This window comes from Nelusetta ayraudi, unplaced genomic scaffold, assembly GCF_046127955.1.
Source record: "Nelusetta ayraudi isolate G7.1 ecotype Tasmania unplaced genomic scaffold, CSIRO-AGI_Nayr_v1 ptg000168l, whole genome shotgun sequence".
NCBI lineage: Eukaryota > Metazoa > Chordata > Actinopteri > Tetraodontiformes > Monacanthidae > Nelusetta > Nelusetta ayraudi.
In genome coordinates, this window is record NW_027466218.1 from 3,602,607 (window position 1) to 3,620,040 (window position 17,434).

The 17,434-nt window shown below is 46.9% G+C and overlaps 3 protein-coding genes across 3 annotated transcripts; 2 read left to right on the top strand and 1 right to left on the bottom strand.

The window, feature by feature from the left end:
- Positions 1–4,144: 4,144 nt before the first annotated feature.
- Positions 4,145–8,893, top strand: LOC142880325 (protein transport protein Sec61 subunit alpha-like 1). The gene is made up of 12 exons (XM_076014154.1): positions 4,145–4,302; positions 5,142–5,209; positions 5,302–5,367; positions 5,469–5,547; positions 5,910–6,041; positions 6,182–6,291; positions 6,603–6,756; positions 6,853–7,013; positions 7,121–7,318; positions 7,425–7,616; positions 7,712–7,788; positions 7,871–8,893. The coding sequence occupies exons 1-12, from the start codon at positions 4,296–4,298 to the stop codon at positions 8,055–8,057; spliced, it is 1,431 nt and encodes a 476-aa protein (XP_075870269.1). The 5' UTR covers positions 4,145–4,295; the 3' UTR covers positions 8,058–8,893.
- A 924-nt stretch (positions 8,894–9,817) lies between these two features.
- On the top strand, positions 9,818–12,048 carry chchd4a (coiled-coil-helix-coiled-coil-helix domain containing 4a). Its single transcript, XM_076014155.1, has 3 exons — positions 9,818–10,002; positions 10,413–10,511; positions 11,000–12,048. The coding sequence occupies exons 1-3, from the start codon at positions 9,981–9,983 to the stop codon at positions 11,338–11,340; spliced, it is 462 nt and encodes a 153-aa protein (XP_075870270.1). The 5' UTR covers positions 9,818–9,980; the 3' UTR covers positions 11,341–12,048.
- A 284-nt stretch (positions 12,049–12,332) lies between these two features.
- Positions 12,333–17,434, bottom strand: LOC142880324 (netrin-4). Its single transcript, XM_076014153.1, has 10 exons — positions 16,840–17,434; positions 15,727–16,187; positions 15,355–15,648; positions 14,922–15,048; positions 14,057–14,245; positions 13,616–13,832; positions 13,407–13,534; positions 13,221–13,289; positions 12,716–12,886; positions 12,333–12,574 (listed from the first exon to the last, which is right to left on the bottom strand). The coding sequence occupies exons 1-10, from the start codon at positions 16,928–16,930 to the stop codon at positions 12,438–12,440; spliced, it is 1,884 nt and encodes a 627-aa protein (XP_075870268.1). The 5' UTR covers positions 16,931–17,434; the 3' UTR covers positions 12,333–12,437.

Genomic DNA, 17,434 nt, shown 5'->3' on the forward strand with positions numbered 1-17,434 from the left:
GCGCTTTCATTTCGAAACATCCATGTATGGTAAGTCACACAGGCTTCTCGGTAGAAATAGCAATTTAATAATGAACACAGCACTCGTTTTCTTGCTAATTGCTGCTGTTTATGTTGCTGCCAATCCAACACCTGTGTGCTGCGGTTGCGGCAGTGACTCACTGAAAAGTAAAATTGTGTTTTTATAAGCCTAAATAAATCTTAATAAATCTTTGTTTTTGAATTGAAAAGAGATTTCAAAGAGTCCTCTTGAGTGCTCTTCAGTGACCCTGTCCACGATTTCAGTCAGGTTTTGAGAGCATTTTAAAGACTTGAATCAGTTTTACATTATTTAGTCCTCTGCTGAACGTTTGCCCTCCTTCTTCACCAACTCAAAGGACAAAACGCAGGCACGCAAACACGACGAATATGAAATGAGGCTTCAGTCGGCTCAGTGGATTTGTGACACTGTTGACGCTTAGAGCTAAACGCCAATAACCCACAACGGTTGGCCGCTAACGTGATGCTTCTTACGTAACCACTTGCCACTTGCTTTGGCTTGTCAGCATGTTGCTACGTACAACCTTAGAACTTGTAAAAAAAAAAAAAAAAAAAAAAAAGGGCTTTGGCAACGTGGAAGTCTTTGTTGCAACGTCTTCTGTGTTGACCTGAGGAATCACAGGCGAACACACTGTAAACCTGCAATGCCAGCGGAGCGGAAAAAGGACCTTTCAGGCCCTGGTTGTGGAATGGTGAATAAAGTAAGCCAACTGCAACATGATGTAATGGAATATTTTTTGCCATAATCAGCGGAGGATGAAACCAGGCCGTGGCCCTCTTCCAGTCTAAATCATTCATCTCCTAAAAATCCTGGCTGGCCGCCTGAGCTCCCACTTGTTCCCCGCAGGCTGCTTCCTCGTGCACGCCAACCCCCCACACCGCCCACCACACTGTCAATGCCACAGGATCAACATGCAGAGGGCGAACTGCTTCATCATGCAAACAGTGGCACATTGCATCCGGGCGCTCTCAGAGAGCCAAAGAAAGCGGCGACAAAAGGGGAGCCAAGCAGAGATGAGGCCAAGATGAAATTAGTGTGTTATGTAATGATGTAATGTCCCGCCCTTTGCCTCCTCACTCCCTGATGGCCAGGGGGCACCCGCTGTACCTGCTGCACACCACTCTCACTCTTTCAACCTCATTTCCACTTTCTCACCCCTTAATTAGCGGAATGAGCCATCAGGGCGGCAGAGATTGGCGCCCTCCTTCCCCCATCACAGACGCACGAAGGGAGACTCTCTGCCCTGGTTCCAATCGGTCCACTGGCCACCGCAGCGCTGCCTCGCCTTGATTGGATTAGCAGGGATTACGGCAGTTGGGACAGGAAGTTAGATACAGTGCGTGCGCGCAAAACTAGTGTGAAGCTGTGTTGCCCAATCAGATCCCCTGCTGTCCTCCGCCAGAAGGGGGGGGGCTTCAGTCAAAGGCAGGTGCTGACATGAGGACAAATTAAGTGATGAAATCCCTTCAATTCAATGGGTTGTTGATGCCTCTGTAGCTGCGTTTCCATTAAACCTTAGAATTGCACAAAGCCTAAATATTGCAATAAAAAACTGCTAATGGAAACACAGAGACTTGGAAAACCCTCTCAAATACGGCTAAAAGGTTTTGATGCTCTCACGAGATGGTTTTTCAGACGTATCCATGTAGAGGTATATCGCAAAAGTGTCATGGAAACACTATTCTTGCATTTACACATCAGCGGACGTGACGTACAGGGTCACGTGACCAGTTCACTTATGTTTGGACGGAGGAGGAGACAGAATTTCTTTTTTTTTTTACAAGTAATCAAAGAGAAAAATAGAACAACCATTCTTGACAGCACACAAACGTAAACAAACAAAAGCAAACTTATTCTCGTCAAATCTCACGGGACGAGATTTTGCGAGAGTTACGGCTCATGCGCCTCACACCATTCAATGGAAACACCTCCAAATCGCAATTGTATTTTGTTGAAATTTTAGAAATATCGCTTTTATTCATTTTCATGAATGCTTTATTTTTTCCTTACACAGAGAGGAGCGTAATGAATCACAAACACACCCACCCTGCCTTCCCCACCAATAGACGGCCGGGCTCACTGAGGTGAAGAATGTGTTGAGACGTGCAGACATTTGACGATGATCCGATTCCATATGTGTTGTAGCGGAAAATGCTCGGCACATACCAAGGAAAACGCACTCATGCCTGCACAATGGCATCGCTAAAAATAAGGACGAAAAAGCGAGTGAGTCATCTGGAACAGACGCTAACTTGCTGACTAGCCGAAGACCAACATCCTGGTGTGTGTGTGTGTGTGTGTGTGTGTGTGTGTGTGTGTGTGTGTGTGTGTGTGGTTTTGTCCACTTATCAGCGTCAGACAGGCTTCATGTCAGCGTTACTGTCACTCTCTCGCTAAAACATACTGTTCTGGGAATCAATCCCTTATGAGGTCACAAAAGGCAGCTCTTCTAGCTTAGTGAGAACTTCCCTTGCCAGGTGCTGGCTTCGCCCACCGAAGGCCGCCTTGATATTTGTCCCCTTCCAAACACGTGGAAGGTCAAACAAGGAGTCAATTTCAGCTGGAAGATGAATCCTGGAGTTTAGGCTGTAAACAGAGGGCTAAATGTGCTGCTTCCTGGAGATCTACAAAGTTCTTGAGACTGAGATTCAGAGAATCAGTGCAGACTAATAAAGGCAACCACATGTAGAGTCATGACTGAAGTCAATCAACTTTCCATGTGATTAATTAGTTGCAGGTGTCTGAGCAAAACACGGAGGTGTCAGGAGAAGGCGCTAAATGCTTGATTGGAGGCCCCTTGTGAGGTTGTTGTTGTTTTTTTTAAAAACCAAAGTCATAAGCTTAATATTGGACACAGAAAAAAAAAACAATATTTAAAATTTTAGTCATAAATTACCTCAAGCTATTGGGTGTGCATGAGTCCTTGAAACGTGCCGCACGCAGTGGCTGCAGGGGCTCGTCCTGCTACTTGTTTCTCCTCACCCCTGTGTCAGCTCCAGGCTCCCTGCTGGTTACGCAACTGCAGGAACACAGATCTCTTTATCTCGAGGCAGATGAGCACCCACAAGGCTGTCGACCATCCTTTAGTACCTATATGTGTTTGTGTGGGTGCACATGTGTTATGATGAGATCCCATGCTCTTGGACTGACTGGGCTGGTTTAGAGCTTCTGTCTTTACCATGAACTTGTTCTTTGTGATCTCTAAGACGTTTTGTCCCTCATCCGAAAGGCTTCTTCACTTCTGAAGGCGTCAGTTCTGAAGAGGAAACTTCTTCAAGATCAGAAGAACAAGTCCAGTTGCCCCAACGTAACCCTTCTACATTTAGATGGTGGATATATATATATATTTTTTTTTTTAGCTTATTCACTTATCTGTTTAGTTAATTAGTTAGTTTTTGTTGCTGGTGTGTGTGTGTGTGTGTGTGTGTGTGCGCGCGCGCACGTTGACTTGGACGAGACAAGGCACCCTGGGCCAACACTGAACTCTAGTGGTGTGACGGTGAATTAAAAACGCCAGAGGAGGAAATTCCGCATTCTGAATGAAACGTGACAGGAATTCCATCTTTACTTTTTTTTTTTTTTTTTAATGGTTTTGAAGCACCACTATTTTCCTCATTATTCCATAATAGTTGTTCATTGACTTAATATTGCATTAACCTCTGTCAAATTAGACAATAATTCAAACCGTACCCTTTAAAACAAGAAATGTTGCCTCTTCTTAAAAACCCCTCTGTGGAGCTCGTCACCTTTTCCTGGGGCAAAAAAAAAAAGGTTCAGGATTTAAAGTCCTGCTTATTTTCCTCCTTATCCACGGGTTCGACACATTCATCTCTCGAGGGAAAGGAGGGGGGAGTGTCTCGGATGCTGCTGCTACCGCCTCGCGGCAGCTACCGATGAATCTGTTGCAGCACGTCGCCCTCTCGTGGCTAGGAGTGCTTCTTTAGAGAAAATCGATATAAAAGATTTTGGGTGGGAAAAATACATCTCTCTGTCTTTGGATGAATTGTTAATGAGCATATACATCCCTGAGTATGCCATTGTGCAGTGTGTAAGTCACGTACATGGGAGATTTGTTCGAACGTGTTGAGCGGATGTGCGTGAGCGTCTCAGAAAAGTGACGTGTGTTAGCGGCTTGTCTGGTGACGTGTCTCTACTGCTCGCTCTTTTCTTACGGGGAGGCTGGATGGAGCCACACTAACTCGGCTGAGCACTCAAACGGACACCACGAACACGGCACGAGTAGGACTAAGGACACCATGGGGAGTACGTGGCATTTTCTACTCTTGTACACGCACGTCTACGGCCCCTCGGGAAGAGCCGCTGCCTCTTTAGCACCGCGACCGCAATGGTTTTTAAGCAGCTCCCTTCGCCGAGCTAATTGGCTAACCTCGGTCAGGTTTAGGTGGCAAGTTGTAGCTTAGCTTATAACGGTCGTACGTTGCAAGTTTGAGTCGCAATGGAAATTTGTTTAGCTCCAAGTTAGGTCTTGGTCACTTGTAATGCGGTCTCTATCCTTTAAACGGTACTCGGTGTTTTCGGCTTATCGGTAAACGTTCGGTCTTTTTTTGGTTGATTTGACGCTAGTTAGCATCAGGCTAATGGCTAGCTGAGTTGAACAGTATATCAATGATTGATACTTCCCCGGAGAGGACAAATGTTAAAAGTAATATCGTTTATTCTGCTCAGTAAGCGTGTAGCTTAATTTAGAAGGTGTTTGGTCGTTGAGTGGCGTTACTTGAGGTGACTTTGAGTCGTTTGCTGTCAAAGTCAATTTCAGTGATTTGCCCGTTTCATTTACATCAAGCCAAACATGCAGCGGCGAGTTTTATTAAGCCTCCAGGCACTCAATCCTGAGCTTCTTCACTAAATAACGAGGGGGCCTGTTTGGAGTGACACACATTGTCAGGAAGAATATCAAAATCTGGTGCCTGTAGTGCATTGAAGTTGTTGCTGGCAGCTGTTTGGTATGGAAGTTAGTGATGACGTAGCATCTCAGCTAGCCTGTTTTAATGCCACTGTAACTCTGGATCAACAATTATTTCTTTGTGAATGTGTTTCTGCTGGAACAACTCCTTAAATTCCACTTTCTTCTCTTTCATTAGTCAAATTTTTGGAAGTCATCAAACCGTTCTGTGCAGTCTTGCCAGAAATTCAGAAACCAGAAAGAAAGGTAAGTCTGTCTTTAAATATCACCGTGTATTGATCATTTCCATCTGTGTATGGCTTTGCCTGACAACTTGTACTTTATTTTACTCCTTGCAGATCCAGTTTAGAGAAAAAGTGCTATGGACCGCCATCACACTGTTTATTTTCCTGGTGTGCTGCCAGGTTAGTATGCATATAATATGAAACCGTGATCCATTTTTGTGATATTGTTTTGTTAATGTTGTCTTCTTCCCTTTTTTTTTTTTTAACAAAACAATTTGTAGATTCCTCTCTTTGGCATCATGTCATCAGACTCGGCAGATCCCTTCTACTGGATGAGAGTGATTATGGCTTCCAACAGAGGTGCTTTAAAGAAAAGTTTTTGTTTTGTTTTTTAAATTAACATTTTATAATCATAACAACAAAGACATGGACCATAATAGTACAAGCCAAAACGAAATAGACAAAGACAGAAGAACAAGACAAGACAAAACCAGAAATATTAAGAAACTGAAAAGACAAAATTTTAAAGACACGCATTGCAATGCCATGATCCCTGTATGACAAGGGGCCATACTCTAACCTCAGTGTCGTTATCAGACTTTACTTGATGTCATTATCACATGGTCTGAGTCAAAGGTCAACAGTTGAGGGCCACAGGCATATTTTCTCCCCTCAAAGTCACGCTCCCAGAAAAAATAATGCCACTCTCTTTGCAATACCAGGCACCCTGATGGAGCTGGGCATCTCACCCATCGTCACCTCAGGCCTTATCATGCAGCTCCTGGCTGGTGCTAAAATCATCGAAGTTGGAGATACTCCTAAGGACAGAGCCCTCTTCAACGGAGCTCAGAAATGTAGGTCTTCACAGCCGCTGCGTGGGCTATTTTTAGAACTTCTGATGTATGGTTGGAGGCCAGAATAAATTTTAGTGTTCTTTGAAGGCAGCAGACAAAACTGTGATTCATCTTCTGTCCTGTTCTCTCTCTCCTTGCAGTGTTTGGAATGATCATCACCATTGGACAGGCCATTGTTTATGTCATGACTGGCATGTATGGCGACCCCTCAGAGATGGGTGCTGGTATTTGTTTGCTCATCATCATCCAGGTGATTAATAACATTAAATGGAAGCTTGTACTGCAGATTTGTAGTCTTAAATTAGTAATTGTTTGGTTATGGACATGAGGTTCTAACTTGACAGTCATGACCGGTTTGACAATTGTTTTGTTAGACACACAAGCAAAAATGTATCCATTGTATTATAGAAATGAAAACTGACAGTGACTTGTAAGGGAAACATATGTATGAGAACTTTTCTGAAGTAGGTCTTGTTGTCATTTATAAAGTTCTGGTGGTGGTGGCAGTTCTGTTTTGTGCAGCTGTTTGTCTCAATGCTAACCTGCTGCCTGTTTCTGCAGCTGTTTGTTGCAGGTCTGATTGTATTGCTCCTGGATGAGCTGCTCCAGAAGGGCTACGGTCTGGGCTCCGGTATCTCTCTCTTCATTGCAACCAACATCTGCGAGACAATCGTGTGGAAGGCCTTCAGCCCCACCACTGTCAACACCGGCAGAGGTACGCATGCTAGGAGCAAACTGGATTCAACCGAATCAGAAGCTTCATTCCTTTGAAATGCTAAAAAGAAAATCTTGTTGCTGTGGTTTTTCCCAGGCACTGAGTTTGAGGGAGCCATCATTGCCCTGTTTCACCTGCTGGCCACACGCACAGATAAGGTGCGCGCCCTCCGAGAGGCCTTCTACAGGCAAAACCTGCCAAATCTCATGAACCTCATCGCCACCGTCTTCGTTTTTGCAGTGGTCATATACTTCCAGGTGAGCAGGCATCATCTAAAAAACAAAAACAAAATGCACACTCAACTTCTATGCTGCTTGTTTCGAAATGTGTCTCACTATTTGGCACATTGTCTCACTTCAACCAGGGCTTCAGGGTCGATCTGCCCATCAAGTCGGCACGCTACCGCGGCCAGTACAACACCTACCCCATCAAGCTGTTCTACACCTCCAACATCCCCATCATCCTGCAGTCCGCCCTAGTCTCCAACCTCTACGTCATTTCTCAGATGCTTTCCACACGCTTTAGTGGAAACTTCCTGGTCAACCTCCTGGGAACCTGGTCTGTAAGTAACATGATCCTCTCCTCCGGCCTGAACTTCGGCAACATGTTTGAAGACCAGCACGTTTTAAAGGGAGCCTCTAAATTCAGAATCTCTTGTGTTCCTCAAGGACGCTTCGAGCGGCGGACCAGCCCGGGCCTACCCCATTGGTGGTCTTTGCTACTATCTCTCTCCCCCGGAGTCATTTGGCTCCGTCCTTGATGACCCGGTCCACGCAGTCATCTACATCTCCTTCATGCTCGGCTCCTGTGCCTTCTTCTCCAAGACCTGGATCGAGGTGTCAGGATCCTCTGCCAAAGATGTGAGTCTGCATTGATGCTCAAATGGGCAACAGACTTTGTGTTTGCGCCGCACTGAACTTTTCCTTGACTTACACTGTTATCTGGACTCTGTCAGGTGGCAAAGCAGCTAAAGGAGCAGCAGATGGTGATGAGGGGACACAGAGAGACCTCCATGGTGCATGAGCTTAACAGGTAAGCTGCGTCCTTGCAGACAGATTATTAAATGAGATGTAATGCGCCGCATGCGCCTATTCAATTCAACCTCTCTCCACAGGTACATCCCCACAGCCGCTGCCTTCGGTGGCCTCTGTATAGGAGGCCTGTCTGTGATGGCCGACTTCCTGGGCGCGATCGGTTCGGGTACGGGAATCCTCTTGGCGGTGACCATCATCTACCAGTACTTTGAGATCTTCGTGAAGGAGCAGAGCGAAGTGGGCAGCATGGGAGCGCTGCTCTTCTAGAGAAACACCAACCCGTCTGACACGCAGAGTCCAGCCACAGTCATTTTTGTACCACCTTCGTTTCCACCAAACAAAAACTGTTTCGGGTTGCACAAAGTATTGTGTCTCTTCAGTCTTTGTTTTTGTTTTGTTTTTTTTGGTTATTTTGGTTATTTTTATTTCACCAATAGCTATCACTCCCATCCCTCGCTCCAGGCTGCTCACATCTGTATTGACTGTCTGTCTCTGGCTGAAGAATGCTATTAGCACACGAGTGTGAGGTGCCATCTTTATCTCAGGTGACCTCAGGCATTGTTCAAGGATCAAGAAGACGGCAACAACGTGTCGGTGCTATGGTCAAACTAAAAGCACCGCGCCTGGACATTTATTTTTTTTTCCTGGGGGGGAGGCGTTGAGCCATGTCATGTTCAACACCTGTAGCAGTCATGCTTAAGGTTGCAGGGGCCTATTGTAGGATGTGAAAAGTATAAATAAATTATGCTTGTACTCCTGGTAAGGTTGCTGGTAATCTCAGATGGACCGTTGGTGGTTTTTGATTAACCTTTTTATTTCAATGTTTTAATGATTCATGATATCAGTTATGTTCAGTCTGCTTCATGTGAGGAGCAACAGCCCATGTCTGCTGTGTGCAGGTCCTCGGAGGAAATCTTTTCTTTTTTTTTTGTCTGTGTCATCTTGCTCTTTTATTCCGAGACTGAATTGCTGCACAATACTGCCAAGAAGGTTGGGATGAGAATGGGTTTGATAGGGACAAAAAAAAAGGGGTTTCATTTTGGTTTTTACTTTATGTAACGAACATAATTGTGTTATTAAAAAACACAGGATTTTTTTTCCAACACTTGTGTTACTTGATTCCTATCGTGTGGCACATGTGATGACTTCGTAAACGAAGAGTGAATAACTTCGATTTTAGGAACTAGTGATGAACTACTTCCTCATCTGACCGCATCTTCCACTAGAGGTCAGTATTTTTACATTTCCGAGATGATTCAAGCCTGCCTTCGTGTATCGCTTTCTCTCTTTTTTTCGTCTTTTTGTTTTACATGTACACTACCAGTCAAAAGTTTGGACACACCTTCACGTGTATTTTTTTTTTTTTTTTTTTATCTTTACAACTTCCTACACTGCAGATGGATACTGAAGACAAATATATGAGCAAGATTAGATATATGGAATTATGCAGCTAAGAAAAACACGTTAAAATTAACTTTAAATATGCTTTTTGTAAAATGTGGCCATTTCGAAGAATTTAAATGTAAAACGCGTTTGAGTTAGGGATTTTACACTTTTATTGTTTCCTACATACTTCCAAGTGTGTTCATACATAGTTTTGATGCCTCTGGTAAGAAGACACTGTAATGTCAATAGTCATGAGAATGAAAGGAAATGCATTAATTTCATAAGGTGTGTCCAAACTTTTGACTGGTAGTGTATGTACTCATACATAGACGATGAATAATGTAGTGAAATATAGTAGTTTCAAATATGGTTGCGGTTTTTTTTTTTTTTTTTTTTTTTGTTATGTGACATGTTATATATGACACTTACGAGCTGCAAGGTCATAGAAAGAGAAAGAAGTGGTAGCGGAACTCAACTAGACCCAGGGTCAAAACAGAGGCGTGAACAGTTAAAGTATGTTCATCTACATTCAATACAAGCTCATCTAAAAATCTAGTCGTGTCATACTTTCGGCGGCAATTTATCGAAATGTACGCCTCGTATGGTTCGAAACAGAATTTGATTTGACGTCATCACTACGCGCCCACATGTGGACAGTCAGACAGGTCAGAGCCGGAGGAGGGCTGTTGGATGCCGGTGGTTGTCTGTCAAATGAGATCCGCTCACCTCGGGGAGTCACTTCTCTCACACTGGTCCTCTTTCAGCTCCGAGGGCGAGGCGTAGCGAGCGAACGCACCGGCAGACATGTCGCACTGCAGGCAGGAAGGTACCTGTTCGCCACCTTTTCATTCATTTTCATCGCCGTGACTGCGCAATGTCACCGAGCGAGCTAGCATGCTAGGCTAGCTCAGGTTAACGTTTCCGCCTCTTGGTGCGCGAGTAGGCTTAAGTAACGCGACCGCATGATGACGTCTTGTTTGTCTGCGACACATTTTTTTTTTTTTTTTTTACGTAAAAGTGGACAAAGGTCTCTTAAAACGGGGTGTTGTTGGCGCTGTTGGTGATTTTTCTGTCGGGGTTAGCAACTTGCATCGCAGGTCAGCGGTTGTTCTGGGCTTTCACTGGGGGTCACCCATCACCAAAATTAGCGCCGTGCCTTTTTCTCACATTTATACGCGACAAACAAAGTTTCCTCTTCTATGTTGATGGGAATTTGTGATGTATTTTCATTTCAAGGCAAGGATCGCATCATCTTTGTGACCAAGGAAGACCACGACACGCCAAGCAACGCTGAACTCATAGCGGAAGACCCGGATGATCCTTATGAGGAACACGGTTAGTCGTCTGTTTCTCGCTCTCACAGTCGACACTAGTGTTGCCAACTTTCAGTTAGAAAAATAAAGGAGGCCTCCCGCAGGGCCATGACCATCACAGGCCAGTGGCTTGCCAGTAGTGGTAAATCATAACTTAAATATGGGTTTCAAAAAAGTATATGGTTCACATACTGTAGTTTGAACTGCTTTCTTACCAATAGAAATTAGAAATAAGCTGACTGTTTTAATCTTTTCAATCAAAGTGCAGGATAGATGGCTTTTACAAATGAATTAGATAAACAAAGCTGAAAAGAACAAGCAATCCTGATTCATAGCCTAATCTACGGAAGCTACACAGCTTCAATGGAAACCAATGTGAGTTTTCATTCAAAATAAATAATAAACGGGACAATTCTGTATTTTCAGGGACGGTTGGCAACTCTAGCGGACGCGGTTCGACTGCTCTGTTAACCCACATTTTGTTCTATCTTCCCCCTGTCATCACTTCAGGTCTCATCCTCCCGACCGGAGAGATCAACTGGAACTGCCCGTGCCTGGGCGGCATGGCCAGCGGACCGTGCGGCTCGCAGTTCAAGGAGGCGTTTTCCTGTTTCCACTACAGCAAAGAGGAGGTGAAGGGCTCCGAGTGCATCGATCAGTTTCGTAACATGCAGGAGTGTATGCAGAGGTTCCCTGAGCTGTATCCTCAGGAGGAAGACAAGGAGCAAGCAGAGTCTAACAACGGCGCTGCTGCTGCTGCTGCTGCTCCAAGCGAAGATTCTGCCTTATCTCCTGAGACTGACTCTACACCGACAGTGCCAGCGCCTGACAGCACAACATCCTCCGAATAGGCTGCCACTTCAACCCAGGCTCTTGTTCTCCGAGTTCAGCTAATTCACTGCAGCCTCTAATGACTCTTAACAAGGAGCTCCGAGTCCGTTCCGCTACTTCAGCCTGCACCGAGTGTGTTGGAGATGCAGCTCTCGCCCTCATGATCAAGGACTATTGTGAATGCAGGGAAATGTAGTGAAAGAGAAAATGTAAAGTATGAGAGCTGGGAAGCATTGGATGATATGATTTGCTGACGGGTACGATAGCTGGCTGGCTTATTCTTTATGCAATAGAAAGTTAATGGGTGTTCTCTTGTCATATAAGAGAGCTGTTAACCGTTCAATTGTGTTGTCCAGATCGTATCAAGTGGTCACAGCTGCACAGCACTGATGTATCACACAAATGATTAAAAATAGAAGTAACTAAGGCGTTTACCTCAAAATCAACAGTCAGATTATTTTTGCTTCCACCTTTCTTGGCAGGTACGCTGATCAAGTGGTGTGCAGTCCACGTCTGTTACCTTATGAGTGGTATAAAAAGGCTGATATTGACACTGACCAAAGTGATTTGTCACATCTTCTTGTCACTGGATAAATGACTTCTGTGTGTTATTTTTACTGTTTGCGGTTCAATGTTGTCATCTGTCCTCTGGGCCTGAAAAGGCCCAGAGGCTCTTCTTAAAGTCCTGTCAACAACAGAGTCCACATTAAAATAATTTCACTACCTTAGCGTCATTGTTTTTCTCTGATTATCAATGTTATTTCGGACTTTCACTTTTTTGAGACCACAATCTCGTTTTATGGTGGTTATATAAACCTTACATTTAAACCAAACTGCAACTCCTTGTATACAATCACTGGTCCCGGACATTGGATCCAAATGTCGAAAAATTCCACCGTGAGGCACAAAAAACAGCATTAACTTGGTTGGAAAAGTTCAGTTTATTAAATATGGTCACAGAATCACTGTCTCACTGTGTATTTTCCACACAAGTAAAATGAGCTGTGACCAACCAGCCTGTCAGCAGACAAAACACTGTCCGACATTTTTCAGTCTCTTGTGTGAACTGCTGTCCCGGTGCAGTAGGAGGGTGTTTTCCCGGTCAGGCTCGCACAGTTCATCGACATCCATTCTGCAGACCTTCTGACAGAAGTAAGCCGAGCCTGGGTGTCCAGGGAACCACCACACTTTGCATGGTGACCAGCAGGCGTCCTGTCCCAGCCTCCTCTGGACCTGCAAGCAGGTAATCCACACCTGGTGGAGACAGGAAGTCAGTTTAAACATCTACCCCATTGCAGGTTGAAGCCAAAAAAAATCCAATTTATTGACAAAACTCTCTACTCCACCAAATTAAAACAAAATGAATAATGACTGTGTTGTTTTGGTACATCTTACCAGGGTTTAGAAGTGGACAGGTGCAGCCGCGGCTGGTCCAGGACAGAGGATAGACGCTGATGGTTCCCAGTGAGAGTGCAGCTCGGCCTGAGTGCAGCACCTTGCGGACTTTGACTTGAACCTCTGCATGGCTGCCTTTGTCGTGAGCGGACAACACGCTGACCTTGATTACTGTTGTAGGGAGACATCAAATAATGGTTATTAATATTATTATTTAATGGCCTGGGACCTTTCTGTGTGGAGTTTGCATGATCTCCCTGTGTCTGTGTGGGTTCTCTCCGGGTTCTCTGGCTTCCTCTCACATGCTAAATTGTCAGTAGGTGTTTGTCTCAACGTGGCCCTGTGATGAACTAGCGACTATGTCCTATGACAGCTGGGAGAGGCTCCAGCAGGCCCCCAATGACCCTGAGCTCAGGAATAAGCCGGTATTGAAAATGGATGGATGGATGGATAATTAATATAATTAACAAGGCAGCACTTCATGGATAAGAGAAGGAGTTCTCACCATAATCATGCTTTGTCTTGCAGAGGTCTGACACACTTCTCAGCTTTTTCTCCTTGCAGCTGCATTTCCCTTAACACAGCAGTCACCTGGTTACTCTACACGTGAGAACTGTACACACAATCTGTCATTTTTTTCAATCATGCAGTGCTGTAAGGTTACAGACATTTGCCAGCAGCACTCACTCACCTGTGTAGCGCACGGCAGAGGCCGCGAGCTCCTTTGACAACTGCAAGCCTTGCTCCACTGTAAACACCTGATCCAGATCAGGGATCTTCCCTCCAATCGGCACGTTGAACACATGGTTTGTGGAATAGCTGCAAGGAGGCCAGTTGTGTTACGCGCTTTTCCAGTCAGTAAATCCCGAGTCACTGGATAGATGTTCTGCCGCGACCAACCTGATCAAACACTGGCCCGTGGCTGCGTCACAGCTGTGTGGGCAGGCGCAGGGCTTGCAGCCCTCCTCGGTGAAGCCCCAGTAGCCTGGTAGACAGTGGCTGCAGGTCGTGCCACCCACGCCTGATTTGCAGTGGCACTGGCCACTTCTCGGGTGGCACCAGGCGGCGTCCTCCCCAGCGCCAGGGGGCAGCGAGCCCCGGGGATCACACCAGCATCCTGCCACAAAGAGAGACCAAAAACACGCTGCCGAGATGTTTCTGTTGGAGTTGTCGCAATACATGCAAACACCAGCAGGAGGCAGCATTGGCCACCGTGCTTGTGTTTATTCAGTGGGGCAGCCTTCGAAATGATTCATCCACAATCTGTAGCTTCAATGAATCCCTCTACCACTCATTCATTCGAGGTGTTCTGGTGTGTCATGACGTGAGGTGTCTCTTTACGTGTGCAGGCGTGGGGGGAGTTGAGCGGCAGGGTGGGGTGGCGCCGGAAGCCGTGGCGACATCTCTGGCACCTGCGTCCGACGGTGTTGTGTCTGCACTCAACGCAAACGCCCCCGGAGGTCCCGCCGGTGGAGAGCCACACCCTCCACGAGAAGTGACAGCTGTCGGCGTGGCCGTGGCACTGGCACTCTGCACGCACACACACACGCACACACACACACACACACACACACACACACACACACACACACACGCACACGCAAGTGGAGGAGTTTGAGACAACTGCCAAACACTTTTCTTCCCAATAGAAAAGATGAGCTAAAGCACATGATCAACTCTTTATGATGCCCGAGTTTAGAGACAATACTATGGCTACGCCCTCTGCTTTCCGCCACAGTATTATCCTCCTTCCAAACATGCCTAATAAAAACAAGAAATACAGCAAGCGACTGCGAAAGCAAATGCTGCCAAAGAGATTAGTGTTCAGCTGGTTCATGACACATTAATAAAAAAAATGAAAGAAAAAGAAGAAGAAGAAGAAGAAGAAGAAGAAGACAAAGAAGGAGGAGGCTTTTGTCACAGTCTCCAGCAGTTCTGCGTGATGTGTTTTTGCCTCCATTTCTATTTGAGTTGCTTCCACCCGGATCTACAACCAGCTACAAACCTGATCAATCCACTCAGGTGGCATCTTTTTTCGAGGGCCTTCTATTCAAAAACACCTTCTATGGGCTCTTTACCGCCTGATTACATCAAATTAAGCCGACGAACTGTAGGAAACGTTCCATGTGGCGTGCCAGATTAACTCCTCTGACCCTCGCTGGGCAACTCCTAACCGTTCTCTCACTTTCAGTGAGCATTCACTCACTTTGGCAAGGGTTGGCCTCCCCGCTGCTGCTGTTGGCCGGCCTCCAGGGATGATCGTTGTAAAGTGGGGCACACTTCTCGCAGTGATCCCCCGCCGTGTGGTGAGTGCACCGGCACCTGCCGGACACCTGGAAGACACAGCCGAGGCCGGCTCGGTTACTTCCTGGACGTTAGCGGGAGTTATATATACATACACACACACGCGCACACCTGCTTTCTGTGTCTGTAAATCTAAAATCAAGTCAGGCGGCGCCACAGACTTTATTGAGCGAGTAAAAAGTGGCTGGAAATGGAGTTTTTTTTTCACCAGTCAGCAGGTTCGCGTGCAGAGCCGACATCCTGATGCGTTTCAGACCAAGATCATAAAATGCCATGCACGGACACTTTCTTCACAAAGGGGGGGGGGGGAAGAGAAAAAAAAAGAAGCCACCCACTACGTTACTGTCCCGGCTGCTGTTGAGCGCTCCGCAATACTCTGCGTGTCCGTGGCACAGGCACGTCCCCCTGGCCAGTAACGTGTAGATGGCGTAAGGTGCCGAGGTCGCGGGGTCCTGGGTGGATGTGGAGGTCGGGGACGAGGTCGCGGGGCCGGGGTGCGCATCGGCCGCGCACGTCTGAGGCTTGAGGAGTCGTACGCGGAGGTTGGTGAGGGTGAGGCGGGCCAAGGCCTCTGGGCTGTAGGGGTCCAGGGTCTCAGCACTGCCGGGGTCCAGAGTGCGTAATATCACCTGGGACGTTGAGCAGAAGCACACATGATTGTCAAGCTGGTTTACACCCAGTGCTGTGTAACATCTGGCTGAACTCACCTCTCCTCTGGTGCAGGGCGCGGCTCCGCTGTAGCGGCTGGTGCACACGGAGCCCGGCAGACTGGAGTCGTCGGGCAAACCAAACTCTGCACTGCAGTTCCGCGCAAACAGCTTCAGAGCTTCCCAGGTCTCCCCGAAGTCGGCCGAGCGTTCGACGGCCATGGCGGCCGGCCGGGGCGACCGGAACACCACGATCACGTGAGACAGACAGAAACGAGTGTCCAGGTCCAGCCGGATCTCATCCTGCTGCTCAGGTGAGCCGGGACCCCCGCCGGACTCCCACCAGGTGTCCGGATTCAAGAAAGGGTCATCAGCCATGTGGACAGGTGGGTGGGGGTCCTCGGGGCAAAGGTGGGGGTCTGCAGGAGGGTGGTGACACCGACTGGAGTGGGTGAGCAGGGTCCTGCCACTGGCCAGGTTCCCCACCGGGGGGCTGCAGGCGCGATCCATGCATCTGGAGGCTGACACGGAGAGTCGGCATGAACCGTAAAAGATTACAGCCATATTCACTTCCCATCTCAGACTTAAATAGCAACCCCGCCCCCTCCCCCCCCCCCCCCCCCCTCCACTTCCCAAAAAAACAACCCTGTTTACCGGCTCCTGACAAAACCCTGCAGCTCTCAGCTTCCTGTTGCTCTGATGGTCCTTCCCAGTATTTAGAAAGTATGATGTTCCTCTTTGTGACGTCACAAAGGGCAGTGTGGCAAAACTCTGTGTTCTGGGGTGGAATTGAAGTTATCTTTGGGACCTTGATGATCAGTTTTCCTGGTCCCATATTTAACATTTCAGATCTGTGTCCAGTGGAGCACCTTTGTATGGCTAACAATGGCAAACAGCAAATGAGGCTTTCTGTTTGCAACCTCCTTAAAAAAACCAAAACAAAACAAAAAAACACAAAGCAAGTTTGCTGCACCTTACATGTGTTTGGGAGACAGTGCATCTCAGAGGAAGGAGCTAAGCAGGGAGAAGTGTGGATTCCCTTTGTGACATCACAAGGGCCCCACATCATCAGCTTTTACTCAAAATGTCTCACAGATGACGATGTGAAAAAATCATCAACAACTTGACCTGCAAAGAAGTACAAACAACAACAACAACAACAACAACACTCACCTGCTCCAAATGCTCCAAAGCACGTCACGACCCAAACCAGCCAACCGAGCGTCACCAGCATCCCACCTCGACCTTTCATGCATGCAGGCATGCTACACTCTCTCTCTACTGCTTCCTGTTGTGTTTACAGCGCGAGCGGTTCACCAGCAGACTCTTCCCTCCCGCCGAGTTTAGTCCTGACATTCTGCGGCGGACAATTACGCAATGCGCAAAAGTGTCCGGAGGAATCCCGGAATATTTCCCCCGTTGTTCAATGGGGACCGAGGCAGTAAGAGTTCCTGGTCGGGGTCCCTCTGGAGGTGCGAGAGCATCTCCCGGCGGATCAGCGGCTGTCCTTCTGGCTGAGGAGGGAAATGTTTTTCACCCGCATCAGATGTTGCGCAGCAAAAAAGAGAAAGAAAGGAAAGAAAAAAAAAACCCTCCGCCGATCAGTATTTCAGCCAGTGAATTCCCTTCTTTCTTTCTTTTCGAGCACCCTCTCTATCAATTTGCAGTCAACCCACTGGCCTCGTATTTCAGTCCCGTCCGGCCATCGACGTCTTTACGCGCAGCAGCAGCTCACAGAAGCGCGGGCCCGCTATTTATTCACGCCACC